General features: G+C 47.1%; 1 protein-coding gene across 1 annotated transcript; it reads right to left on the bottom strand.

Annotated features, from left to right (window-relative positions):
* LOC8036866 (actin-related protein 2/3 complex subunit 1A) lies at positions 1-27,964 on the bottom strand. The gene is made up of 9 exons (XM_029994640.4): positions 27,824-27,964; positions 24,647-24,722; positions 21,611-21,895; positions 17,277-17,454; positions 13,927-14,036; positions 12,495-12,673; positions 11,596-11,696; positions 7,668-7,848; positions 1-4,716 (listed from the first exon to the last, which is right to left on the bottom strand). The coding sequence occupies exons 2-9, from the start codon at positions 24,708-24,710 to the stop codon at positions 4,678-4,680; spliced, it is 1,137 nt and encodes a 378-aa protein (XP_029850500.2). The 5' UTR covers positions 24,711-24,722; positions 27,824-27,964; the 3' UTR covers positions 1-4,677.
* Between the last annotated feature and the right edge of the window lie 5 nt (positions 27,965-27,969).

Genomic DNA, 27,969 nt, shown 5'->3' with positions numbered 1-27,969 from the left:
TGGAGAAAGCTCGTAATTTATTATCAACTATAATTATCTTACACGTTGTCTTCCAGGCCAGCCCAGCTGAACTTGCTAGAACAAAGGGGAAGCTATATATATATATATAAAAAATCTTCGACAAAATCCCACAGCTTTCGAAGGGAACGCTGTTGGACCCTTCGAAATAAATATTACTCCGCTCGTCCAACACGGAACGGGCAGCTTCACATGGTTACTCTTTTACGAGGCCTTTCTCAGCCCAGCACACACTCACACACACACACCATCAAACCTCATCACATCAACAACAAAGCAGTTACTTTCGTGAGCACTTTGTTTCGCTTCAATGGCATTGCAGAGAGAAAGTCAAGGCGAAAGCAATCGAAACAAAAAGGGGTAGGCCGTAAGGGACCATGAAATGATGACGTTGGGTTTGAATTCTACTAATTGTGCATTGCATGGTTGGGCAATAGAGAATTAGTCCACAGACACAATGTTTCCCTTGAAATTTTGAAAATGTGCTTGGACTCCAAGTCCACGACTGTGGTAAGCACTGAACCACTTCAGGGGCATTGAAGAGCTTGAGGAGCGCTGCAGCGCTTCAGGGGGAATAATCTGTCACAAGATACGAGACTGCTTGTCTCGCGGGCGAACTAGTTCCTGCTCGAGTTCCATGAACATTCGGAATATTTATAGGTTACTAATAGCGAAAGCTACAAATATAATTTCATGGTCCCTTTCAGGAAGCCAACGAGGATTATTACACTCATAATGGGCGACACGTGGCCCAGAACAAACGAAGAAGCGAAGCTTAAATTAAACAGACGTTCTCGCTGAGGCAGTTTTTTCGGGTTACTTCTTTGCCTGCAAAAGAACGCGAGCAAACAAACACTCGTTTGTGCTCGACCGCTAACCAAACTGAGCAGACAAATGACGAGTTTGTACCACAACTGAAAACTGGCAAGGGAAGTGCCACACAACCTTAGTGACAAAAACGGGGTAAAAAGCAATAAAAACACAAAACCACGGGAGTCTTTGAGACAGAATTCCTTAGGGGGGTCGGAGACTATAGTCGGCAACAACTCAAGAAGGTAAGGCGAGGAAAAAGAAGGTGGGAGAGGAGCAAATGGACGCAATGCTGGCAAGGAGAGGAGGAAAGCTCCCCTCGCCAGCGTTAGAGGTCTGCTTCCTCCTCTCCCACTTTCCTTTCCCTCGACCGACCTTCTTAACCTGCAACATACTATAGCGTAGCCGCTAAGCGTGCAGTCATTTCAGGTGGCAGAGTTAGTGCAGCACGCCGCTCTAATTGCCACGCAAGTCAATGCAGCGATGACCTATTAAGAGTTCGATAAAAAGACTGTGAATCAATTAATCAATCATTTCAGTAGCTGGTGCAGGTGCGGTGCAAACCAGACAAATGTGACATAAACCTACATGTATCCCCGTGCATCGTTCTAATTAATGTGTCAACTGCGGGCTGACGCACGTACCACACCTCTGCTTTTACACTTTTGGGAGAGGAGAAATGCAACGATTTTCTGCTTGGCAGAAAATGTTAGTGTTGTCAAAAAACTTGATAAAGAATTATACACATAAGACAGAACACGAACAACGTAGCTTTCGAAAGACATGCTGTCCGCATTCTGTCCTTCGATGCATACTTCTTTTTTAGGTTTTTACAGAAAATGTATGTCGGGGTTTTCAACGCATGAAAACAGCTGCAGGTCTCAGGTTGGGTTCCCCGCCAACGTTTGTTGTAATACTTTGGTTTACCACAAGTCTGAGCGTAGTCAGAGGCTAGAAGACAAACAAGCACAGACAAAGTGCCAAGTCATGGAATATGCCTGCACTTCATTGGTCTAGCCGGTCATAACCCACACAACAAAAGATGACGAGCGCCGCAATGTTGTTCTTTTTGCACTGTATGGTTGGCGCTATCGGCTCGAGCAACAGTCACACTCCGAATTGTGGTAAACTAGACTTCCTTTCCAGCTTTTTTTTTTCTTTTTTTTTCACGGGCCCACTTTTGCACTAGCTCATGGCAGTCGAACTTATAAAAATAGGCGGCGGCCACATTATTGCAAAGCACAGGCATGACAGCGTGCCGACCTGCAAATTTTCGGACTTTGTCGGAAGAAGCTACGAACCGTCGTCGCAAAGTGGTGCTCGCAAAAGCGGGAGGCGAAAGCTCAAATCTTCGAAAGAGGACTGTCTCTCCCCCGTACGGAACTACTTCCCAATTCTCCCTGAAACCCGGGCTTCCTCGTTTGAAAACAGAATCTTGCACTTCAACACTCGGTGCCTGTGGGCACATTCAAATTCTCGACGGTCAGGTTCTTTTTTTCTTCTGGAGAACTCAGGTGCACGGTACAACAAAGTAGCCCCTGTAGACGAATCTCTCGTGCCGGCATCCAATGCTCACAACAAAGCTTTGACGAAGGAACTCCTGCGAGAGTGCAGCAACGGCCACTTTGAGTGGGCATGTCAACGAAGCAGTCTTATACCCCTGTTACACAGGCAGTTTCAAGGATCATCGAGCCAACGACTATTGACTCAATCGCAATCAAGCGGTGTCACACGGCAGCGCCAACTGCCATCAAGCCACTAACGACCATGGAGTTTAACTTGAGCTGGCCTACCTCATAATCTGATGGGGGTTCACCCCGAAGAGCTAAAGATGGCGGCGTCCGCCGCACTGCGACCGATGGCCAGCACCAGCGGAGCACTTACTACTGCGGAAGATTGGGGGACGTATCTAGAAAGCATTCTATCAGCAAATATTGTTAGAATTGGTACGATTCGGTGCCAGAGCTGCCGCTAAAACGATCTTGGCATGTCGGCGAGCTCGGTCATTCTTATGTCGGTGCCGATAAAGACTTTCGTTATATCCCTCTTGCTTGAATTTGTGCGAAACGTTCATATTATCGCTTTTTTACTCTAAAAATAAAGAACATTTTATTTTGTGTTAGTCTACTATGAGTGAAAAGTGTGTATATAATCTATGTGCATCGCTTTTTAAAATAAGGTAATCAACTGCGATCAAAAGTTGGGGTTCCTATGTACCGTGTAACACCGGACAACTTTGTTGAGCTCAGCGATTGTTGGAAGATGCCACGATCGTTGGCTCAGTGACCCTCGAAACGGCCCTTGTAACAGAAGGGTGGGCGAATAGAGTGGCGGGTCGCCTGTGCGACCCGCCACTATATTCGCCGACAGAGTTAGAACGGCAGGGGTTGTCCTTCAAGTTACCTCGTTTCGGTGTCTCAAGCGTGCACACACGGCCAACGAGCAGCAGAAGGCGATGAGTGCTTGCTGGGGGCCGGGCGTCAGAAAGAGACGCCTTACCGTTCCCGTCTTTTACGACATCTTCAGGTGAAAGTGACAAACGAGAGTCAAGTGTTTCCTGTCTCTCTGATACAAAATGGCCGCTGTTCCATCTTCCGTTTTAGGTAAAAACAAACTGGAGTCTCCTCGCTATGACTGGCCGACTTCCACAAAAGGACACGCTTCCAAGAGAAAACTGCATGCATCGCAACAAATGTTACAAAACAAAAATTGCAAGTTTTTTACGGCAAATAAAAATAAATGGACTACTTACAAAACCTCTTTCACAGTTCACTGCAGAATGCTGGAATGGTTCGAGCTATTGCACCAGGGATTTTTGAGCTGTCTGGGGTGCATCTTTATACCGAGCACAAACAAAAGCGAGGGAAAGCCCGGTTTGTTTCATATTCCTGTTTGTTTTGTTGCTGTTGTTTTCCCATAATTTTCATACTTTTGTACGTAAAGATTGAGGGTGTGTACTCTATATTTTGTTTTTCAAGCCATGCTTTTGGAGTGAACGATTAATTTCACTGCTTGCAGATAGTATTTATATAACCAAAACTAATTATTTCGGACCTAAAATTGCCTGTGGGGCTGCTTTTGTTAAAACGGAGCTTCGGTCAATTATCTGTAACAACGAGTAAGGGGGCATTTTCTTACATTCAATCAAAACTTTTAAACAAGAAAGATTTGGCTCAAGAGATTAACCGAGTCAGAAGGCCATCATTGTGCCCATTATTGTTTTTGGAGACACTCAAGGCTCGTTCACACACTTGCAGTTGAGTAGGACCAGCTGAGGCGAAACTGGTTTTTAAGCCTCTTGCGACGGCTTAGGACCTGCCCCGCAGCAGCGCATCTGGTCTTACGCCGTCACAAGAGGCTTAAAAACCAGCCTGTCTCACTCGGTCATACTCGGTTGCAAGTGTGTGAACGGGCCTTCACGCAATCGCACATCTTGTACCACACTTTCAAGCTTTTCACTTCGACAACCCAAAGAGGCCAGAGCACAGCAACCTCGCAACATGTCGCGAGGGATCCTGTAAATTTTCAATTAGACAGATTTTTCTTTTTTACAAACAAAAAAATATTGCAAAGAAGAAAACAAACAAGAGGACAAACTTTCGACAGACTGAGCTCGCAGCCATCTTCACGCGGTCGGGGTCCCTTGCCCTTAGCAGACAGCAGCCGGCCTTCAGCAGACGACGCCCAACTTTCAGCAAACAGCCGCCAGCTTTTTATAGCAGGCGACGCTGAGCTTTAGCAGACGACCGCTGTTGCACCTTTGCTTGGAAGTCTTGGAAAACGAGGGTCACCTCTGTTTAGAAGGAGGCACCCCTCGCATTGTGGCACTGCTACCGTTGGCGGCCACCGTCAGACGATGCGCATGCCGGCCATGGAGGACTGCAACGACTGCGGAGACGAAATGATGCACAAATCATTGTTGTGGAGCATCAAGAGCTTGTGGACGCTCAAAGGGATTTTGAGATAGTGTTTTTGCGATGCAACCTCTACGTGCAAGCCCTATGCATCTTAGAAAACCAAAAATTACAATCATGTATGGGCTTTTTTCTTTATTATAGATGCTACCTAGAATCGCGATATGCCTCTCTGCCCTTCCAAGAAACAAAAGCATCTAAGACAAGCACAAAAACAAGAAGTGTTCCTAGGATTCATAAAAGAAAGTTTTGGCACTCTAAGCTTTTAGTATAATCCCCCCACAAAAAGTTAGACCATACAACTTTTAATTTTATAAGACCAAAAATGTTCCTATGTTTTTTGGCAGTCAACAATGTATGTAGCGAAACTTATTAAACCATTTGGGCATGGTTAGAGATATCAGTGATGTGATTGGCCTAAGCCATTTTGGAGCACCTTTCGGAGCAGCCAAAACAGTGTTTTGGAACAGCAAAAGTCGCCTTTGGAGCAGCAAAAGTGGCTTTTGGAGCAGATATTCTTAGAAAAATAAAAATATTTGTTTTAAGTGCTGGACAAATGAAGGGCACTTTGCTCGCCGCAGTAAACAAATTATGGTCAAATTAGACCACCTGGGAGTCTTTTAACATGTAACTGAAATGCCAATGACATGCCACATTTTGCAGTGCTTCAGATGATACATATACCTATATGTACCCGCTATAGATAAATAAGGACCAAACTGCACATATTAAAATTTATTTGAAAATGACCAGCTTAGTAGTAAATATCACAGCATTAGGTTGATTAGTAATATAATAAATGGAAGCAGTCTCCAACTGATGAAACACGGTACTACTGCAGTGCAATGTGAAATTGTACTCAAGACAAAGGTGCATTACGACTAGCGGGTGCTTTTATTTTTGCATTTCGAAACTGTCTCCAAGGCTGCTGCAAGCCTCACTTTTTGCCTTCGGCTAGTAATTAATGAATGTCTACTTCCAATATCTCCAAAGAGACATTGAGTCATCTCACAAGTGTACAGTGCTGTAGGCGTTACCGAGCAATTAAAAAAAAACGCTTACCACCGTTTTACTGGTTCCCGACTTGGCAGACTTTTGTCAAAAGTAAGCAAACGTAAAACAATGGATTGCAAGCATCCCAGCTGGTGCCTCTGTCGGGCAATCATGTTCGCATGCACATGAGGGCAACTTCAGCAGGCTTGTAGTTGCACATGCTTTATCGCGCAAGCGAAGATTGCTGTTCGATCGAAACCGAAACCATGCCACACCGCTCCGTCGCCAACTGGTTCCCAAAATTGTATGCAAAATATAACTGCCCAGCATACGACAAAAAGCAGTCCAGCGGCACGTGCCTGCCAGGCCGGCAGGCAAGATACAAGCTAAACACAGAAGAAAAAAAAAACCTGAGCGCATCGATGCAAGACATAGCGAGCCAGGGTCAAAAAAAGTTTGAGTGCTTTGTACAACGACTGAACTCGAGATAAACAAGCGTGCTGCGTGGGTTCAGCGTGCGGACATAGCCTTTTTTGCTTTAGCTCACTTCTCTTCACCACTTTCTCACGTACTGGGTTCCCTCTCGAATGAAAGCCTACCGAGAGAAACCTAGGTTATCAATACTTCGACACGGTAGTCTTTGAGTTGAAGAGGGATTCTTGTAGTAGCGTATGATTTAAAAGAGAACAGGAATGTTGATGAGCATGCGCCATATCTGCAGTGACGTGGGGATGAAAACGCCCGACGTCGCGCAATCACGGTGACTGAAAGGCAGGGACTAAATATAGTTTTCCCAGGGCCGTTGCTTTCAGGAGCGAGTTCTTTAGCTCACAAAGTAACTCCCGCAGCGCAAAAACATGGTTTCGTTTCATAGCATGACGGCATGGCTGGCCTGGTACCCGGCATGCTACCGTTGGAGCGTCCGCACATGCCGACGTCTATTGTTGAAAAATATTTTAAAAGACTCGAGACGAGACCCACGTAACGACGAGACCGCGAAACGAGAGACAGCGGGAAAAGCCATGGAAGGATCAGATGGACCACTGATGCTGGGTACTTTGTGTCGGGCGGCTGCTTGCGCCACCTAGCTCGTGCATGCTCAATTGCGGTACTCAGTTTTGGTTTCGGTTTTAAAAGGCCACAAAAATTGGTCCTTTGGTGCAGGCTTGGCGCAGAGTACCCGTATTTTGGCAAAATGTAGCAGGGTTAGCCTCTTGGCGCAGTTTGGCGCAGCAATCACATCACTGAGATATCTGCTCATTTTAAACAAATGAGGAAACCCGACCCCACTGCACACTGTAAAGGACCCCATCTTCTGTGAGATCTACATCTTGAGTTTCGGAAAGTGTGGGCTTCGAGAATATTTTGCGGGTGCAAAATTCTGAGATGGAGTGGCAAGCTATGTATTCATTACCTTGGGATGATATATTAGTGCAATCTATTCTTTGCAGTCCTTTACGAGCCGCAAAATTTGTGAAAGTTAGGACCTCGGAAAATATTAAGATGCCTCTAGTGGGGGATCTAAAATATTTATAATCTCGAGGATTCCTTTCGGTGGCTAGCTGACAAACCCCCCTCTGTGCCAGCATTGATCCGACAAAGCGGTGAAGAGGCTTTCAGACACCGTAAATGGCCACACCAATTAAGGACTACTTGGCACAGAGTTATGCATCAATGCACTGCCTAGATCTAGAATCGCGCTTCAACTGGAAGAACGACTGACTTGGGAGCAGGGATGGGCGACGGAACTTGGGGAGATGGGGCAATCATCGACAATAATTTGGGGAACCCAGTTTGTGGACCTTTAACGAAAATGCGCCGGTACCTCGTGCGCGTCTCCGACCGATACGTCTAGCGTCCCATTCCACCCGTGCGTCAAAATTGGTCCCGAAATGGCCCTTTTCCCGAAAGCGCCAAAGAAGGAAGAAGCACCTTGAGGTCCCAGAGGACGAGCTTTCCGTCCATGCCCGTGGTGCAGAGGCGGGTGGCGGCATCCCTCGTGCCCTGCACCAGAGTCACCAGGGTGATGGCGTTCTGGTGGGCCGTGTCCAGCAGCGTGTCCCCCCGAAACTCCGTCGCGTGCTTGTCCATGTTCAGGAACTTGCGCATCGCACTGCAGGCACATGTGCATGTGCGAGGCACGTCATTAGCAACGGTGGCGGCACGGGCAAGGTGCGGTTCAGACACCTGCGTCCAAGCGCAACTAAGACTGCACCGATGCCGCTTACGGCAAGGGCCCTCGAACGTTTAAGCCTCGAGGAACATTTACTTGCCGCGACATTGAAGCAATAAAGATGTTCTGGAATTTGCAGAACTTGCAAACAACAACGAACACGCTGGGTAGTGTTTGGCTCGTGCTAAAATAGCTCTTAAATTGGGAAAACACTTTACTCAGGAGCAGGGACGGGCGAGAAAAAAAGGAGCCCATAAGGGCACTCTGTGGAACCCTTGTGCTTTGGGACCCTGGTTCGAGGACCCATTACCGAGATGGTTGCCATGGCAACCGACGTCCGCACAACGCGTCTTAGTACAGCAAGTCACATTCGGATGCAGGTGTTCGAACCAGCCTCGGCTCGGTAACTTGACGAAATGCCTTGCTGTGCAAAGCTAGCATCGTGGTCTGAATTTCGCATTTATGGTTGGTTTCTCAACCACCGTCCATTCAAAACAGCGGCATTCTGTGTCGTGCACGTTCGACAGTTTGTGGCAAGGTAGAGGACGGACCGCAATCGTGTGCGGCATGTGCTGCGGGGCAGCGTACCCCTGCAGGCCGTCTCCATTGCCTTCTGCTGCGTTGCGTTAAAAGCCACACACGGTATCAACTCGATACAAAAGACCTGATTACGCCAAACGTTCGGTTATAGACGCTTTCAGGGAGTCAGTTACTCGAGCTGCCACCAGTCGGCGCGCCCTCCGCGCGCTTCCTGGGCCGCCATAGCCGACCTTCAGTTTCTTGCCGTGTGTGCCGCGCCGGCCGCTACCGGAGCTTTGTTTTTGTGTTATTTTACGTTTCGCGTTAAAATCGTGTTTTCTTTTTAAGTATTTTCGATATTTCGGGCTTTCATTCCATCATTTGATACCTACATTTGAACATAGCTCTTGTATTTTCTTATTTAAGGTATTGAATCGGACAGCGAATGGATAGACGATGCAAGATTATGGCCTAGGCTTCAGAGACCATGTAAGTTCATCACATTCTTTCATTTTAGTCGCTAATAAAGGGCAGTCAACACCATTGTGACACATGGAAATTTCAATTGACGCAGTAAGGCTATCGCAGTCGTGCTTCTCGCTGCATGTGCGTGCTTTAGACATTGCTTCCGTAAGTAAAAGCCAAACCGCATGTAAGCGCTTTAGCGAGCGACGACACAAGAGACGGTGACAACCACGAAAATCAGCGACGAAGATTTCTCACTGTCACCCGTTGCGTCGCTCAATTTTTGGATTTCTAGAAAATGTTGCTCACCGTCTTGGTCGCTTGCTCCCGTCGCTTTCATGCGGCTTGCCACGTCGCGCAATTGACCGAGTGACTGCGAAGCAGGTCGCCGTCGCTTGCCTCGTCGCTCGCCAAATCGCTTACATGCATTTAAACTTACTTAATTTCGATGCACACAGTACTGAATCATTGGCGCCTCGATATTAAGTATAAACCGCAAGCAAGCGATTTGGCGAGCAACAAGGCAAGCGACGGCGACCCGCTTCGCTGTCGCTCGGTCAATCGAACGACGAGGCAAACTGCAGGGAAGCGACAGGAGCAAGCGACCAAGACGGTGAGCGACATTTTCTAGAAATCCAAAAACCGAGTGACGCAACAGGTGACAGTGGGAAATCTTCGTCGCTGACTCTCATGGTTGTCACCGTTGCTCACTAAAGCGCTTACACGAGTTTCGGCTTTTACTTACGGAAACAATGTCTAAAGCACGCACAAGCAGCGAGAAACACGACTGCGATAGCCTTACTGGGTCAGTTGAAATTTCCATATGTCACAATAGTGTTGACTCCCTTTATTAGCGACTAAAATGAATGAATGTGATGAACTTACATGGTTTTTGAAGCCTAGGCCATAATCTTGCATCGTCGATCCATTCGCTGTCCGATTCTTTCCATAAACAAGAAAATACAATAGCTATGTTCAAATATAGATTCTATCAAACAATTAAATGAAAGCCCGAAATATCAAAAAGACCTAAAGAAAACACAAGATTTCAACACGGAACGTAAAACAACACAAAAACAAAGCTCCGGTGGTGGCCGGCGCAACACACGACGCGGAGCAACGGCAAGAAAATGAAGGTCGGCTATGGCGGCAGGGTCACGTGACGCCAAGATGGCGGCGCCCATGAAATGTTGCCTGCAAGGGTCTATAACATGCCGATTTGCAAAGATTGGTTGATCTTTCTCTTCATGCCATTGAGCCAACTTCACACATTGCAGGTTTTGTTACAGAATACATTCGGACACAATAGGCTCTATTAGGGAGTTTGTAAGTAGTTCACCATTTCGTTACGACAAACTCTTCAACGGCAGTCATAATTTGGGATGATACGAGACTTTGGTTCAGTAGTGGTGGCGTCCATTTCGCGAACTGCCGTCGCCTTGCTAGGCACCGGGCAAGCCTCGTGCAACGAGAATCGTTAGTACAGCTCGATGAAACATCATTACCTCTCAATGCTTGGAAGTTTCAATAAACTAGTTTCTTTTTAATATCTGTTTACATTTCGTCAGTCTTGCCGGTTAGAACAGATCCCAGTCATAATTAGGGCTCCGTGTCTTTGGGGTCTATTTTTCTTCGATTTCAGGGGCATCTTTTCGAGGTTTATTTATTTTCCGCAAATATGGTGTTTTTTCGTCGTAAATTTTTTCGCATCGGACAAGAAAGCGGTGTTCATGAGGCCTCATGCTGAAGAAACGAAACAAGGGAATGGAATTCCCCAAACTCCAGAGAGCATGCTCGTCGCCAGAATGTATGCAGAATATTCCGGTACCACGAAAAGAAAACGAGAAAAGGGGTCTCGTTTCCGAAGAATTCGAGAGGCACCCTCGCGGGCATTTCAGTGAGGCCGTGTTCATGGTAAACTTGAAATAAAAATGTAGTTAAAAATATTTGCCCGGGAAACTTGGGTTTTTTCTGTCAAGGAGAGCTCTGGGGTTTTTCGGTTTTCCCTGAATTGGTTAAAACCGGCCCGAAGGTTATCCTTCGGTGTGTATTGGTACTTAACGAAAATGCAGAACCCTAGCCCTATTCCCAAGTCTGATGCAAGAACATGCACCTGCATCCTGCATACTTTTACAACAGTCCAAAGTCTTGTTTGCTATCAAGGTGTGTTATAATGAGCTTATGTTGTATCTGTTGATAGATAACCAATGCTTCTCCAGGGCAGCAGAGATCAACCAGCAGGGCACTTTGGAATACTCAAGGGCCCCAGATTCACGTTCTACCGCCGGCGCAGTGTTCTATGCGTTGTCGAAAAAAAAAGTATTATGTTGCTCGTTACTTCCAAATAAGAGGAATGCATTACTGACCTACATTATGTCAAAATGAAAGGAATGCGTCACTGTGATCGATAAAAAGTAAAGCATATTGCTTTTGCGGTACTTTATTTCTAGATCGAAACGTTTTACTGTTTTGGCGTTACGGGTACGCACAAGCGCCATACTTCAAGGAACACTGCTCGGAATAAGTAAATGAGTAGTATGCTATCCGTTACTCAAAAAGTAACAAGTATGTTACTATGTTACCGCCAACACTGTGTTGGGGTAATGGGTCTGGAAAGCTTCGCCAGAAATCCCCACAGACAGCTGCATCATGCAACTTGCGAAGCAACACTGCTTTCTCCTGCCAAGAGGGAAGTCCACGCACCTGACACCGTCCACCTCCTTCCGCTGGGACTTGTCCAGCTTGTCCACAAACGACACCTGGCCGTTGCTGTATTCGTACACCATGGGGCAGCAGTCGTAGCCCTGCGATGCAAAGGACGCCCTCAGCACAAACCGCACTCCAACGATCTGGCAACGACGGCGTAAAACTGCCACCGCGAAACCCAGGTCTTCCTCTCGGTACCAGTGGTTCTCATAGACTCCTCGATACAATGTGGCCTTTTGTCATTATCTTACCATTAAACTCTTCCTTATCATCATCATCAGTATATCCAGGGTAGGTCGTAGTTCCTACGGCACGACACAGCTGACATGAATGAGCAACCATTTTTACTGGAAGATCGCGACTGACACTATGAGTGTGGTGGAACGTGTTTATGTTGGGTATCGACCTAGACGGCAAGTCTTAGTGCCCAACTGGTCGGAGACGTGTTTAATGGAAGATACGGGCCGAAAAACAATGTTTTGAAAAAGTTGTGATTCCGGGTTTTATGGTCTTTTAGTATCTTTGAGTCTTTATATTTTATGTATAAAAACAACAAGTGCCAGTTATGATGTTGAAATTAGTCAGATGCGCATCTGAAGAACTCCCGGCAACCCAGAAAGGCATGTATTTAGCCATTTTCTGTGTGTGCAAATCTTCAAATCGCAACGTCGTCCAAAGTCTTGATTTTTTTTTTTTCTTTTTCAATAGGCTTCATTGTTTTTTGTTTATCACAGTCACTATTTGGGGACAAACTGCAGACGCTGTACCGGAACCGGGGGAAAACTTCCCACTTCCGGTACTGCAAATGCTGAGACTCCAAAAGCCGTGACCTGCTTTGGACAGCCGTTTAGGCACCGTAGCGAGAGGTAGCGAAGGGAGGGAACGAGGGAACTCACGGCCACGACGATCCTGGAGGGGGACACCCAGAGGCAGGACAGGAAGGGCAGGAAGGGAGTCCGCACGCTGGCCACCGCCAGACCCTTCTGGGCGTCTGCCACGCACACGCTGCTGTCGTGCCCCACCCAAGCCAGCCGGCTGCCGTCCCCGGAGAAGCTCACCGAGTGCACCCAGCCAGCTGGACGTCGGAAGCCACAAAGAGGAAAAAACATTGGGGATAGTCTACCGCTCCAACGTCCCTCAAGTAGGGTGCACCTGGACAGCGCGCCGAAGGAACGCCCAACTCGGCAGAAATTTGGACGTCCCAGGTGCCTCTTGCAGTCCTGTTCCAAGGTGTGCGTCATTCCGCAGTACTTTTCTTTGGCTGCTCTGGGGTTCGCCACATAATGGACAAAGTGGCAGACACGAGCCAACCACACATCCAGCAGTACAGCCTAGTTCTGGCACTTGTTTGGCAATTTCGGCCCAAAAGTTGTCGGGTGACGATTGAACAGCCAAGCGGTGAAGCCTAGCTCTGGTACTTGTAAGGCAGTTTAGTGCCGACATACCCAGGCTCTGGGTCTCTTGGTCGTTAAGTCATACCTTGGCTCGCTTTCGGGCTCATTAATTGCCAGACAGCCAGATAAAATCAAATCTGGGTCCAAAGAACTGTGCCACTTGGGCAGTTATGTACACGGTGTCAAGTCGCACCACATGACGCCGTGACACAGTATCACATAATACGTGATGTCACAACATGATTTGACAACCATCATTACTAGATCTATAAATGTTGTCACTATCGTGATGTGATGCTGGCGTCAATGTTGTTGATACCATCTCGCTTCATCCCTCAGTTTTTAGAGCACAGCTCTTAGGGGCCCGTTTCCAGCCTGAGCGGCGTCGGCGTAACCGAGAGGGGTGGGGGGGGGGGGGGGGTCACCTGACCCCCGAGGTCACGTGACCCCCCCCCCCAGGTCACGTGACCCCCCTCCCCCGAGATCATGTGACCCCCCCCCCCCCCCCGGGGTCACGTGACTACCCGCAGGTGACGTGACTCCCCTCAGTACCCTTCCCTACTCCTCCTCAAGAGCTGCGCTCCAATTTGGCGTTACAGGGATTTGTAAACGGCTTCCATTTTTTGTCCCTTTTCTCTTACCCCTGCCTTAAACAGTCCCCAAGTTCCTGGCATTACAAAACAAAGGTAAAAGGAGCACTACCACATGGTGTAGGCTACTCCACGAAACAGAGAGCACAGCTTTTTATTGCACACCGCTTGAAAGTGCCGGCCTCAGCCCCGTTGCCTGGCAGTTCAACCGAGAGGTCGCCAAGTTCATTGTTTCCCAAACTAACAGCATGTGTCTACGCCACAGAAACCAGATGGCGTAGGTTACCACCCGAAAGCGAGTGTACGGCCCTCGATTGTCCATACGCTCAAAAGGGTGGCCTCACCTCCGCTGGCAGACAGCTCGGCCATGAGGTTGCCAAAGGTGCCGGGCTTCTCTCCCCAAGGACTCTGCTCTGGCGGACTGTCCACCTCACGGATGTATGCCGAGAAGATCCTGCGTGCAGACGGTGCAAGGCAAAAAAGTTGCCGCGACATGTGCCTGTAAACTCCATGGTCTTGGTAGGGCAACACTGCAGAGGCACACGACGCATGACAGTCTACATTTTACGAAGCAACACAGGTTGCATATTAACGCAAGTCGCAGATCAATGTTGCAGCAATGTACCATAATAGCCCGAGATAGCACACCTAAAATCAGGCTATCTTTCGGTGTACAATCAAGAAAAGTCGAAAAAATTATATATTTAGGTTATAGGTTCCTTCCAAGCTTGTCATTGTGGCGAGGGGCAATGAAGCAAAGATGACTGCACTTCCCAGTCGGCAATCTTCACTAATATCCCACCATAGTTAACTAGCCGCATTTACGCCGAGGCCACAGGGTGTCTAGCAATTTATTATTTTGACATTCCCTGACCTTTCCAGGTTTTCCCTGACAATTTTAGGTGAAATTCCCTGGCCACTGTAGAGGCGGTTAAATATATAAGACCATTAAAACACAAGGCATTGGACATTGAGCACTGTGAGGATCATTTTGCACGGGCTTAATTCAACTTGCATATTTCTAAATATTTGGGTTTGTCCAGCCCGGATCAAACGAGCACTTTCTTGCCGCCGACATCGTCAGTGAAAAGGCCACTTCCGGAAACACAATGAAAACACGATGCTCAACCACACACGTCAATAGATGAATGGCAGCATGGCCACCAGATGCATACTTTTGGATACTTTCGGCTTAAAGGGATACTTCAACGAAATTTGAAATATTCCCGTCGTGTTCAAAAATAGGTTGAATATGATCCACAATATCCGTAAATGACAATCGCACGTTTGTATTTTGATCCTGGTGGCTGTATTTTTCGTTATAAACGGCCCACTCTGGCAAGCGCTCGGAGAAGGCCCAGCTTAGAGCACGTGACATCCAACGCAATTGTGACGTAGGTCGTCTCAAGACGAGCAAAGCTACGGTGAGGCTGAAGTCGAGAGGATGGCCTAGTCGTTCCAGCCACCGAAGCGGCTGCTTTTGTACGAATTTTGAGTGACGGGTTAATCTTCTATAATCTTCTAGGGGGACAATAGCGACTTCTGCGACACACAAAAGGGATTCTCGGGACGAGGGGAGTTCCTCCTTCCCCCCTTCTCTCGTCGTGGCCGGAGACGAGACAACCTCCGTCACTAGCTGTCAAGGTTCCTAGACGAGCATTACAAACGAGGCGTTAGCGACATCCACCAGGTGCTCTTTGCTAATCGTTTAATTTGTTTTAAAATTCCTTTTCGAGGCTTTTTTTAACAAGACATTGGTATGTTCCATGTGATACTGCTCTTTTGAACACATATAGACCAAAAAATGAGCGCCGAAATTTCGTTGTAGTATCCCTTTAAGGCTTGGATTGGGGTCTACGGCCATTCCCATTTGTTACTAAATCTAGTAGCTCTAACTGGATCTAGCGTAGTGTCGCACCCTCAATCCAATCCAAGGTTTGGACTGGATTTGTCGACTGTTCCTTTTGCGTCGGGTAGACCACTCTACATCGGGTGAGCAGAGCCCGCGCTCCGCTCTAAGCAGAATTTATTGCCCATTTTTCTGCCCTCAAGTCTTTGCTCAGGGCACTCGATGGCGTTTCCGACTTATTTGCCCCGACTGCGCTCGCTTTTTAACAATACCCTTCACTGACAATTCCCGGCTTCCCGGTCGCCAGACACCCTGGGCCATCACTGATCCCAACACTACTATTACTAAAAGTGGGCTGTCTTTCAATGTTTAGAAAAAATATGGCAAATCAAGCCAAACATAGGGGAGGGCTATCAGACAGATAGTATACTTTAGCACCTGTCAACAGCCAAGAGGCCCGAAGGACAGTAGAGTTTGTCATACACAGATTGCTTATGCAATAAAACAATATCCATGGCAAAGTCAAAAACAAAATACTACAATGCACCCAAGTAAATAAACTAGTCGACTAAACTAACTACACAGTGCCCATACTCCCTACGAAGCAAGGTCCTAGCAGCATGGACCCTTCATTAACGTACGTTAAAGAACAATGTTGCTGCAACATAAAAGTATGAAATTAGTCCAATTTTAGCGAGTCGTTTTGTCGCCAAGGCCGCCTCAGTCTTTGTGCCGTAACAAACACAGCAGTTCTATACTTCGTTTTACCGTTACTTGGCAAGCAGCAAAGCCTGTGGCCCCGGCGAGCCAATCGGCGCATCAAAACAAAGCACGTGACAATGCATAGTCGGAGGGCTCTCGTCTTGCGGAGAGCTGCACGTGGGACCCATAGTCTTCACCGTTTGCCCAGGGGCCATAGTCTTCGCCTATTGCCCAGTTGTGATGAAACAAAATATAGGGCTGCCACGTCTGCTACAGCTTGGGCTCTCAAACTGGGCTGCTAGGAACACGGGGGTTCCCCAGATCAGTCTTGGGGCCTTCCTTGAGCTCTCAAATTGCCTCGACTGTACCTGCTCGTAAGTAAAATGTTTTACCCGTTAAAGTTCTTTTTGAACAGGTATCGGCCACCTACCAACGGGATATTGCGTGCCAAACACTTCCCAGTATGCACGCTACTGCTTACAGGGTCTATGAGCTTCCACGCTGTTTTGTTGCATTATTGCCGAGGTCGAGACGGATTCCTTGGCCATCAGTCGAGAGAGAGGGATATTCCTCGAGATGGGAACGTTTGGGAACCCCCAAGGCAACAGCAAGAAGACAGAGCTACCCCTGGCAAAACGTAGTACACTAAAATTGGGCTAACTTTGTACAGTGGCGTTGGGGGAACCAGTGGCTGTGCGCAATGGCGTGCCACAGCTCGCAGCATGTGAAGTCAAAGCCTGCGCTGCAGACTTTGACTGAGAACCGTACCGGATGAGAACCGTACCGGTGCATGGTCATGTATCACTACTGCGTGATGCACAACAAAGCCGCTGTGGTGGTACTGCACAGGCTAAATTTCCCGCCTGCAGTGGAAACACCAAGATGCCCACTGAGGCTGGGGCTGACTCACTACCCGCTGTCTGGACAAACGCCCAACACGATTAACATACTTTTCTACTGTAGCAGCTGCTCTTTGCCAAGTTACGGTGAAAGGGAGTATACAACTGCTGCATCTGCTATTGCAAAAAGATGGAGCTACCACTAGCAAAAAGCAGCGCACTAAAAATGGACTACATTTGTACCGTTACGTTCACTCTTTGCCGAAATACGGTGAAACGAAGCTCAGGCCACCCCCCCACTCACCTGGTCCTGAAGTCTGTGGAGCCGCAGGCGAGCAGGCAGTTGTTTGGGTGCCAGTCGAGAGAAGTGACGGTGGACTTGACGGGCTTCTTGATGTGCTTGCTCAGCCACCAGTTGTTGCCCTCCTCAAAGTAGCACACCGACACCAGCTTGGCACCGCAGCCCACTGCAAACTTGTTCTCTGCACGACAAAATGAAACGACGGTCCCTTTCTCAAATGTTCCGTGTCATGCATCATGGCAGGACGCAACACAGAAAGAAAGAAGGGGAGCAGTCCGAGCACTAGAACTGTCGGTCGCCACCTTTCGGGCAGAGAAAAAATTGCCCTTTAGCTGCAAACAATTTCCTTTGATAGCCAAGCTCGTTTCCCCCTCTCTTGAGTTAAAGGGCAACTCTGGTCCATACTTTCGATTTTGGGATTATGGCTGTTTTTAGTGCAGTTAGCGCCCCTGAATTGCAAGGTGTAATTTTTTTCTCGTTATTGTGCGTAGTTTTAAAGATATCGACGTCTCAAAGTTTTGTTTGGGGCGCGGCCGACAAAACCGAAACTAGCCGCTCGAGGTTCCGGCAACACTGGAAATTAGCCGCTATGTGAACGTGACGTCAAGATCGTTCTCGTTCAACGAGTACGCAGTCCAAGCGGCACCTACCTCTGTTGCGCTAGCCGTCTAAAGGTACAACGTAAGCTGATTTTGTTTTAATTCTGTATTAGTTATCGAGCATATGTAGCAAGAGTTAGTGCGTATACCCAAAAGCTAGCGACTGGAAAACCCGTCAACTCGTTCTGTGCCGTACACGGCGGCCGCCGCCGCACATGCGCTATGCCGTGCCGTACTCGTTGCTTGTATACCCAAAAGCTAGCGACTGGAAAACGAGTGAACTTGTTTGGTGCCGTACTCGGCAGCTGTCGGCGTGCGTGCGGTCTCCCGCACGCGTCTCTAGGCCTAAATTGTCATTGGGGCTCCGTGGAGCGGCGTTGCTCTACGCCGCGCTGCCAGTGACGTACAGTGCTGGGGGCCCGCTCGCTTTCGCGCTGCGGGTCAGTCCCAGACACGAAGCTTTAAGGCTCTCCGGCGCAGGGCGCGACGCCCGAACAGACGTGTGCTAAGCTCTAGACGTCTGTTTTTTCGTTTTTTTTTTTTCCTCAGGCGCGTAAAAGCCGAATTTGTAAGCTACGACACTAATTCATCACATAAGTTCATCCAAATAGTGAATCTTTGTATAAATAATAAAAAAAAAAAAAAAAACTTGCCGCACTAAAAAATAAAAGTTCTTTGGGCAGTCATTTTCTTCTCAAGGCTAGCAAAAGTTTTTGTGGGTGATAAAGGAAAACAGAGAATGTTAGCTAGGTGAAAACACTTTCTTTCCCTTCCGCATTCCGACCCCCACCCACAACATTTTTTTTTTTTTTATTGGAATACATAGGATTTTAAGTTTTCCTTCGTAACTTTTGACTAAGGCAATTTTTTTTTTTCTTTTTTTGCATTTTTAAATATTATATTTACCTCCAGCCTAACTCGGGTAAATCGGAGAGTTGTAACTTACGAATCCGAATTTTCGCGATTTCTTTAAAGTTTCTTCTGGTATTCACAAGCGGAATGTTAATTAATACTGCTGCGTAATGGGTTCGAACAATTGGGAGGCGAATGTTTATATCGCATGAGCTTCACGCGCCGGCTGTTCGCTAGTAGTCGTTACGGACCTGAATACTAAGCACGAGATTGCGTAGTAAACAAGCAGTGACGCAAAGCAGAACATTGTTTTCCTTTTCATTACAAACTTCAGTGTTTGGGGCTAGTTAGTGGTTGTACTCTACATGCCCACCATTCCCCATTCAACAGACATTCAATGGAGCGTGAATGCTCAATCTTCAACACTGCACTTGACAATGACTGTTTTATTTATTGATCAGGATACTTTTATCATGTTTACCTTTTCTGTACATGTACGATGGGCAAAGAGCGACGGCACGGCATCCTTTTTAAGCCTCGACCCCTTCGCTGACAAGCCACAAGCAACCAACACCTGTGGGTTTCGTTCGTAACTCTCCGGCGAAAAATGATCGGAGCAGAGCTTCGATCTGGGGGTCGGCGTCCAAGGCTTTCCAAAGTCCACTCGTCGAGCAGCGTTCACCCACACCTTCTCCAATTTCCGATGATCCGTTGGAAACTTGTGAAAAAGCACCCCCGGGTTGCGCAGCGGGTTGTTTGAGCCCACAGCGCTTTAAGTTGTGCTCGGCATCTTTCGAGGAACAGCTGGGCAGTCTTGGGCGCACCGAGTTGCTCGCTAAAACGAGTTTTGGAGTCCTCACAAGCAAATAAACAAAAGGCTATACGGAAGCTACACGGGCTACAGGTAAAAGCAACGGCTAAACACGTAATCACAAGCCAAAGTAGCGGTGGTAGCGGCACAAAGAAGCACGCGCGACGGCTTCGCCGTGCGCCCGTCCGGAACAGAGGAAAAAAAGAGAATGATGTTGACATCACGGCCCAATGTTGCTTTAGTGATAGGCAACCCGCTGGCCGCCCGCTAAGGAGCAGCGGCTCGCGGCGGGTCGCATTTTTATTATGGGTATTAGTTGAGAATGCGGCGTCCCACGGACGTGAAATTTTGGCTGGGGTCGTATTTTGTGTCACTAAAGCGATACCAGTAATTTAATTCATTTTGAGTTTTGGCCGGAGTTGCCCTTTAACCCCTTAAGTGCCTAGGGCAAGTTGAGCCCGCCGGCGGCTTTCTGGTTAAAATGCTTGGCACGAGCTCGTCCAGTGTTTTTTTTTCTGTAGCTCTCAATTCCACGGACGAATTACGCTCATCCGAGTGGTTTGCGTCGATGATCATAGATGGCAGCATTCCTTTTAGTTGAAGTCCCGATGATGACGGCAACAACAATTCGGATTGTGGTGGCAATTCCAGAGTCCGCAACCTCAAATAAGGTGACCACACTGTACTTGGCATTTTGGCACAAAAAAAAATCAACAGGACTGCCCTAATCTACTGGTTATTTTTTAGATTCAACCCCAGAGGATGTAAGGTGCATAAGCGTGTATGCAGAAATGCAAGATGCTTTGCGCATGCACAGAACCGTAAAAAGGTTCATGTGAGCACAAAAAATGCACAGAATTTTGCATAATAAGCTTTTGAAAGTCTACCTGCGATACTAGAGGAATAACACTCAACAAAAAGACATAGCATCTTTTGTGTCTCTTAAAAAAAAAAGAATGTTGCACCTCGCGGGTTAATGCGGAACTCTAGGCAGGCATAATACCATCCGAGATGCGTAAAGCAGAGGACAAAATGCTACTGCTACACAAGCGCACAAGCGCTGCGGCATAGCCCCCCGAGCTTGTTTTATGAAATTCAGAGAAACCTAGAATTGGAGCTATCCTCAAACAAGAAAAGCACGGGCTTTGCAACAAGAGAAATATTTATCTGCAGCTTTATTTCGAGTTCACGTGGAACACAACCCCACTGAACTGCCGGCGAGGCTGTTCCTTTCTCCAAGAATCATACGCCTTATACTGTTTGCATCTTTTATCAATACCAGAACCTTTTAGAAGCATTCGGGTCACACACACACGTTCCTTGAAGGTTCTGAAATCCCACGCCCTCTTTTCAGCCACAAAAAAAAACAACGCAAAAATATACTTTTTCTTTTTTACGTTAAAAGCAGTAGTTTAGAACCACCGAATCTCTGGACAAGAAATAAACCCAGAAAAATCACTTCCATATTTAAAAAGAAGATAAACCCCCAAAAAACGTAACCCATATCATAACACAGTCGAACGATGCTGCACGAACAAACCTCGTAGGGTTGTTTTTGGGGCTTACCTTTTCCAATGGAATCTGTGTTTTTTAGAGTACACTTTTGGTGTTAAACAGAACGTCAAACTTCACCGAAGCTTGCATCGAAAAAAAAAACAAAAAAACACAGGCGTGAGATTTTTCAATCTCCGGGCAACATACACACCGCTCAAATACTTCGAGAACGTCTAGGTATCGGTAAGAAAAAGAATCAGGACAACGTCTGCAGTTCCAAAGAAGCGAGCAACCTCACAGATGGTTTGCTGGGGGTCGTTTTCTGGGTCGACACAAAATAAAGCCGTAGATCTGTTAATCAAGAGTACAGCGACGTGCGGCCCCGACGCGGCGCCGCCATCGGCGGCATGCCTTGTGCGGGCGCTTCGCTCGATGCAAATCTGGTTTCTACACACGCCTCGTGTTTGTAAACGGCACATCGGTCTACGGGCATTCTCCGAGATAGAAAAGTGTGAGAACTCTTGCCGTAGCCAAAGGCCGGCGTGGACGAACAAAGACGGGGGCGGGCGAAACGGACGCACCTAGCGGTGACCAGCGCACGCAGGTGGCGGCCCTGTTGATGCGCAGCAGCACCAGGGTGGGCGTCCAGCGCTTGGCACCCCTGGCCCCCGGAGCGTCCTCGGCCAAGGTCCAGACGTAGGCGTTGCGGTCGGCCGAGCAGGTGACGATGCGGTTGCTGCGGGGCGCCCAGTCCATGCTGGTCACCCGCAGGTCGTGCTGGCTCAGCGTCTGGCCGGGCTGCCACGAGCCGCCCGGTTCGCAGCCGAACAGCTGCACCTCGTGGCTGTTGGGGCACAAGGCCACCTCTGGCAACAATGGGAAGGGTTTCGGATGTTTTGACGCCGAACAGTGGCAGCAGGGGGTTATACTGGGTGACTCGGAAGAAATTATTTACGGCCTTTTAAAGCGACACCTTGCGGGGATTTCGACCTCGTGGGCTGTCTTCGCGCCGCAACGGAAAAAACCTTCTCTCTGCTCTTGGCACGAGACCGGGGGAAGTCTGGTTTTTGCGTCGCCCCCGGCATCCCGCCAGTAACGACACGAGAAAGGGAGAGTCTTCCGTGTCGTCTGCTTGAAAGACTTGTTTTCAAACATTACTCGCATTATGCGAAATGCCACTTTGGCAGTATCCAGGTGCTACGCGTAATGTTGGTTTTAGAAACTTCCACCGCGCTTACCCACTTCACGAATCACTGGTGGTGGTCAGTGGCATCCATGACCGCTTATGAGAATTAACCACTTTGCACCTCCGTCCTCAGGTACGTGACGAGACCATCCCACCCGCATTGTGCGACCGTGCTACAGCTATTGCTTTGGTTTCTCCGCACGTGGGCAAAAATTATGATTCTTTTTTGCGACCACGGCTGTTACCGGAAGGTTTTGGAGCCAATCCCCGGATGCGCTTCCTTTAGGGTCGTCGCAGTTGAGAAACTGCTCCACTAAATTTCGCAAAAAAATTATTTCTCCGCCAAATGGGACAGTCACAGCAGGTGGTACAATTACGTCCCGTGACGTCGTGGTTAGTGTGTGGCGCGACGCTCGGCCGTCGCCACAATTCACTTTCAGGGTGTGGCAAGGGACCAAGTATCTTTTCGCCTTGAATACAAACTATACATCACCAAAAGTTCAGTCTCGGCTGAGATCTAGTGGTCCAGATCGGAAGACTCGGAGCTTGCCCTTGTCCAGCAGGCTTGACACAGTTTGGAAGACATTAGGTGCCGACATTATTATGAATGAAAGGATGCGATCTAGGTAGCACCAAAGTGAAGAGTGCTTCTAAAAAACCAATATATATTTTGGGTGAGACTCTTCAAAATTTACATGTTTTTTTTTCCACCGCAAAAATAAGCTATGTGTCGCCCAATGTTCATTGTCCGCCCAAATGTAGATTTAGCAGTTCTAACCAGACGCCAAAGTTTCAGAACTAACCTTTGTCTTATTCAAACGTTACAGGTGATATTCTGAAATATACAATGGGAAAATGGTGATCGACGGAGCTCTTGAATACATGGAGCTGAATGGCGCACGTCACGAAAAACGGGCTTTATTTTCCCAATAAAATTTACGCAACTTTTGAACGAGACAATGGTTAGTTTCGTAAATATGGCATCTGGACTGTACTGCTAACACTATATTTGGGTGGGGACTGAATGTTTGGCAATGTGTAGTTGATTTTTGCGACAAAAACATTAATTCTTTTTAAGCACGTATGTGCAGAGTTATTTTTACATAGTACTCACACTAGAAGTCACAGGAGCCACGTCAAGTCACAGGACTTTAGGGATCATTAATGGGAAGAGCACAAGCATGGGCAATGAGCATTCTTGAACAGAAAACTTATCCTTCCCAAAAGTCCCTCATCATGGCCAAATCACATGACATACTGATCCGTAGACAGACTGATCATGTGACGACATGTCCACGGTTCGTCCATCTCCCAAGCGCATCCGCACAAGGGAGACAACGAGCAGACGCCAGCAAGGACGAACCAAACCTGCTCACCACCCAACAGTGCCGCGAAACTCCAATATTGCGCCGTGGCACCGTTGTCCAAGAGAGAAATTGATATTTGCTACCGCAATAAGGAATCGTATGCTGCTGATACTTACAGAATGAGAAAGAATACCGTGATAGGCTTTGCACGAAGTGCCACTAGCTTTACTAACACACACAAGGCACGACAGCGACACAGGCATGGTCCTGCTCGAGAAGGGTTTGGCGTAGAAGCGACAAAGTTCTGGGCTTGTGGGGGGACACTTCGAGATGCACACCGTGCTCGCACACAACACTTAAGTACATTACAGCCACAAGAAAGGTCTTGCTCGGTGAAATTATCACAGCGTGCTAGATGAGTTTTGACGGAAGCTCCTTGACACAAACTTGGAGGACTACCGAAATCTGTCAGCCGGGCAAAGTTTCTGCAGTATTTCTCACACGTGAAACGAAGGAGCGCGCAACAAGATGAACCAGCGAATGCACAAAACGCAACAATGTGCCACTTTTGTTTTAATAAAGAAAACAACCAACCATACTGTTGTCAGACCTAAACACTTTTCAAGTCAATCTCCTGCCAAAAATCTACGAGTGAAAACGCGCTCGGCTTTATCAGTCCGCATGTCCGTGGACGAGGTGCGGATCGCAGGAATTGGTGACGTGACGGTAACGTGGTACATGGTGCACGGATGAAAATCGTGATTCAGTCAGTCGTGCGAATCGGCTACCACAGATACTGAATGTGGTTTACATAAGAAAAGCTTACCTTACTTCCTTAGAGCGGTTTCAGTGTCAGATAAACAGTATGAATTCACTTCTTTGATATGACCTAGTGGTTGCCGACGTAACAATATTTGTTTTTCATCGTTCCGCAAAGAGCTGACCTCATTTTTTTTCTTGGGTTTATAAACAAAAAAAAGTGAATTAAAATTACCATCACTCCTACGCACCGAGCAATACTAAACCAAATCCTTTGCTAAGCATTTTCTAGGGGATAAATGAAAGTAGAAAAACACTAAGCAAAGTCTGACAGACGGCCGCTGTAGTCTGAAGCGTGCCCATACCTGAACGATCCTTGTTCCACGCATGGCACGTTATAGGTTCCACTCCGAAACTGTGAATGTCCATGGCTTAGCAGAGCTGGAGAAACAAGGGACAAGACATTCAACCCATCTCATCACACTCAGAACTGGACACCAGCACCGCACCCCAAGCGTCAGAGGTCATTTTGTTTAAGCGATTCTCACGACGAAACCCAAGAGCAAATTCATATTCACAAAACAAAAAGATAATAATACTCACTTAGCTTCCCACGTACACGACTTACAAGCTTCTTAGCCGAGTTGTTGCGGTGCTAAAAGAGACTTTTGTGAAACCGGCCTCGGATTCTATGGAAGGATGTTTACATGTTCTCGGCCACGAAAAATTCCGCCCCTTCACAACTTTTGTAATGACATTCAGTTGCTATTTGAAGATTCCGATTACTCGTCATCACTGCACCTCTTCAGTACTGACTTGCAGCAAAACCTACCGACTGCCTGATGTTACTTAAACGGGTGTTTGGGGACATTTTGAAACCTCAAAAAACCATCAAGCCCACCTACAGAATGTCAGCCCCAAGAACAGAAACCTGCGTGCCACCCAAGACCGCTGAAGTTCAGTCACTGTTCAAGATTGTTCGGCAATAAGATCCCGAACAAAAAGTCGCCTGCGCATGCAGGCAATGCAAATGCGTCGCGCATCACGGTTCCCGCAATGTCGCTCCCCACGCTAATGAGTGACTGGCGGCTTTTGCGCCGTCCTCATATGCATACAGGGTAAACAAAGTAGCGTAGGAGAGGGTTTGTTTATGCTTGCGCTGCGGCATCAAACAAAGGCAGTCGGGTTTGCAACGTCTGCTCTACCCATGACCGCCACAATACGAGCAGAAAAAAGAAAAAAAAGAAAACACTGTCGCATCAGTACAGATTTATGCGCTGCTGCTTATAAGGTATGTTGCCACCTTTACGAAAATTATTCTAGAGTTTGATCTTCAAATTATTACTTCAGGTCTGCCTTCTAAAAGGGCAATTTCATTCACCTTTGAAATATGTGAAAAAAATGTTTTTATTAATAAAATGGTTTTAATTATTGTAAAATACCGGGCAAGCGCCCACCCAAAATTTAGAAATAATCGCGAGAAAATGGGGGATGGGCGGGCGCTTGTCCAGTCATCAATTTTACATATCAATGTACTGTGCATATTTTCTCAGATTTGGGAATGGGCGCTTAGTGTGGAATGGGCGGATGCACGGTATTCTATTGTATGTGTGTTAAAGAGCCCCAAAAAGAAAAGAAAAATATATTTTTTAACAGTCTGGATGGGACACGTGTGTTAAAAAATTAGTTTTACATGGGAAAAAAAATTCTTAGAGTAATAATGACGGCGCGAGACGAGATTTAGTCGGCAGTCACCTCCTTTCCACTTGTTTTCTCTCTCTGTATTTTGGGCGCGTGGAGGAGAGGCAGATCGGCTTCGCCTTCACGTTGAGGTGGAAAGACCGAATTACTATCTCGTTGAGCAAATGACCATTCCGTGCATCATCTACTTTGCGTGCAGAATTTCAAATAAATCTCTTGCCATCAATATTGCTCTAAAAAAAATATTTTTGCGTAAACTTAATTTTTTTACACGCGTGTCTTAACCAGACTGTTTTAAAAAAATCTTTCTTTTTTTTCTTTTCAGAGGCTTTTTAAGTGTTGAAAAAAAATGAAGATTTTTAATCAGTTTAAAAGCCTTTTTGCAAAGAAAAACATTTGTTTTAAAGGTGGCGACATACCTTAACGCAATGGACAACTAGCCGCTGCATGGTTTCTATTGTGTCAGATGACCACCAGCAAATTTTGTAAAAAAGAATATGTGACCTTGTGTGCTATTTTTAATGGATTTGAAGGTTGAGGAACGTCCGCAACTGCTTGTGGTGACGCTTCATGAGTTCATCTACGTTCCCACAGGCTTTCATGTGTGAGGAAATTTATTTTATTTTTTCATGTATATTTATGAACCTTTTGAAACACCGATGCTCGAGCAATTGAAAAGCAGATGGCTATCATTACATTCTGTGATTTCTCGCTAACAGATGAGAGCTTAGGATGCTGCGACATTTCATGGGCAGACTGGGGACATGCGCCTGGTGGCATTCCTCCACAAATGTTTGCAACATTTAGTCAATGTCACGAAACCTGTGGTACTCCATAACTAAACTAATCTGAACTTGTAAGGTGCAGTCATAAGGCCGGGTAACCAAATCAGCTAGTTATCGTAACAGGATGATCTTTGGCATCGCTATAGAAGCCAGATATTATGAAAAATATCAAGCTTTTAACTACATCAAAACTTAAACGAAGTCTGCTTCACTGGGTCAATAAACCCAACCCAAGGTCACACTTATTTTGGATAAGTTACCATTCTAATGTAGAGAGAACACGTCGACTAGTAAGTTACTTCGAGACCAATTGAATCATCTGTAATATGCCTACATTACAGCACCATCACTCGTAGCAGAACATGCAGGAAAAGCAATGCACTATCAAAAACGACAAGATGGCCCATTTCGCTGTGTTTTGAATTAAAACACAATCACAGCTTGGTCAGTTGACCGCCACCCACCTGCGTCGCGCCGGCCAAGCCCTCATACGCGGCTTTGGCACTATCTCAAGGGTTTGCGTCATAGAAGCTCAACACATTTTCAGTGAGTCATGGCCAGATTTACCGAAAAGCCACAGCCGTAGAACACCCAACGTAACAGGAGACTGAAGTACCTTTAGTAAAGCGATCAAAAGCCGGTATGCGCCGAAGTCGCTCCCGAGCTACTGCTATACGATCACTTTTTTTGTTTCTTTTTGTCGCGTGTTTACTTGACAAGGTTACCGAGGTATGTCAACTTGAAGGTACCCTCCCCCACCCATCCGAAACCGACACTTCACTTTAAAATCACAACTTGGGGTGGCGAGGTTTAAAGGAAGAAATGTTCGTAACCGAACAAATAGCCACGCCCGTTCAAGCGACCGCTTCCTTATCTTTTTCTCGCCGGAACAAGCCGATATCCGTTGCCGAAGAGCGGTACGCCGGCAACCGGTTAGGCTTAGCGACGAGTACGGAGGAGGGTGGCGAGGACCGGCGGCGGAGCCGCGGTGGTACGCTACGGGTTTCTTTGAGCAGCACGGGGTTGCGTTAAAAACCCAGTCGTCATTGTTCTTACCTGTGGAGTTGTCGTTAAGAACATAAAAAATAAACGATGAGGAACGAGTGGCTTCTATCACACGCTTCGCACAAGAAAAAACTTCGACTCCGGTTGCGGTTTGTTTGCTTGTTGTTTTTCGGATTCCAGGCTGGCTTGGCTTGCGA

This window comes from Ixodes scapularis, unplaced genomic scaffold (genome assembly GCF_016920785.2).
Source record: "Ixodes scapularis isolate PalLabHiFi unplaced genomic scaffold, ASM1692078v2 PGA_scaffold6__148_contigs__length_123643588, whole genome shotgun sequence".
NCBI classification, from domain to species: Eukaryota; Metazoa; Arthropoda; class Arachnida; order Ixodida; family Ixodidae; genus Ixodes; species Ixodes scapularis.
This window is presented reverse-complemented; position numbering and strand designations above follow the sequence as displayed.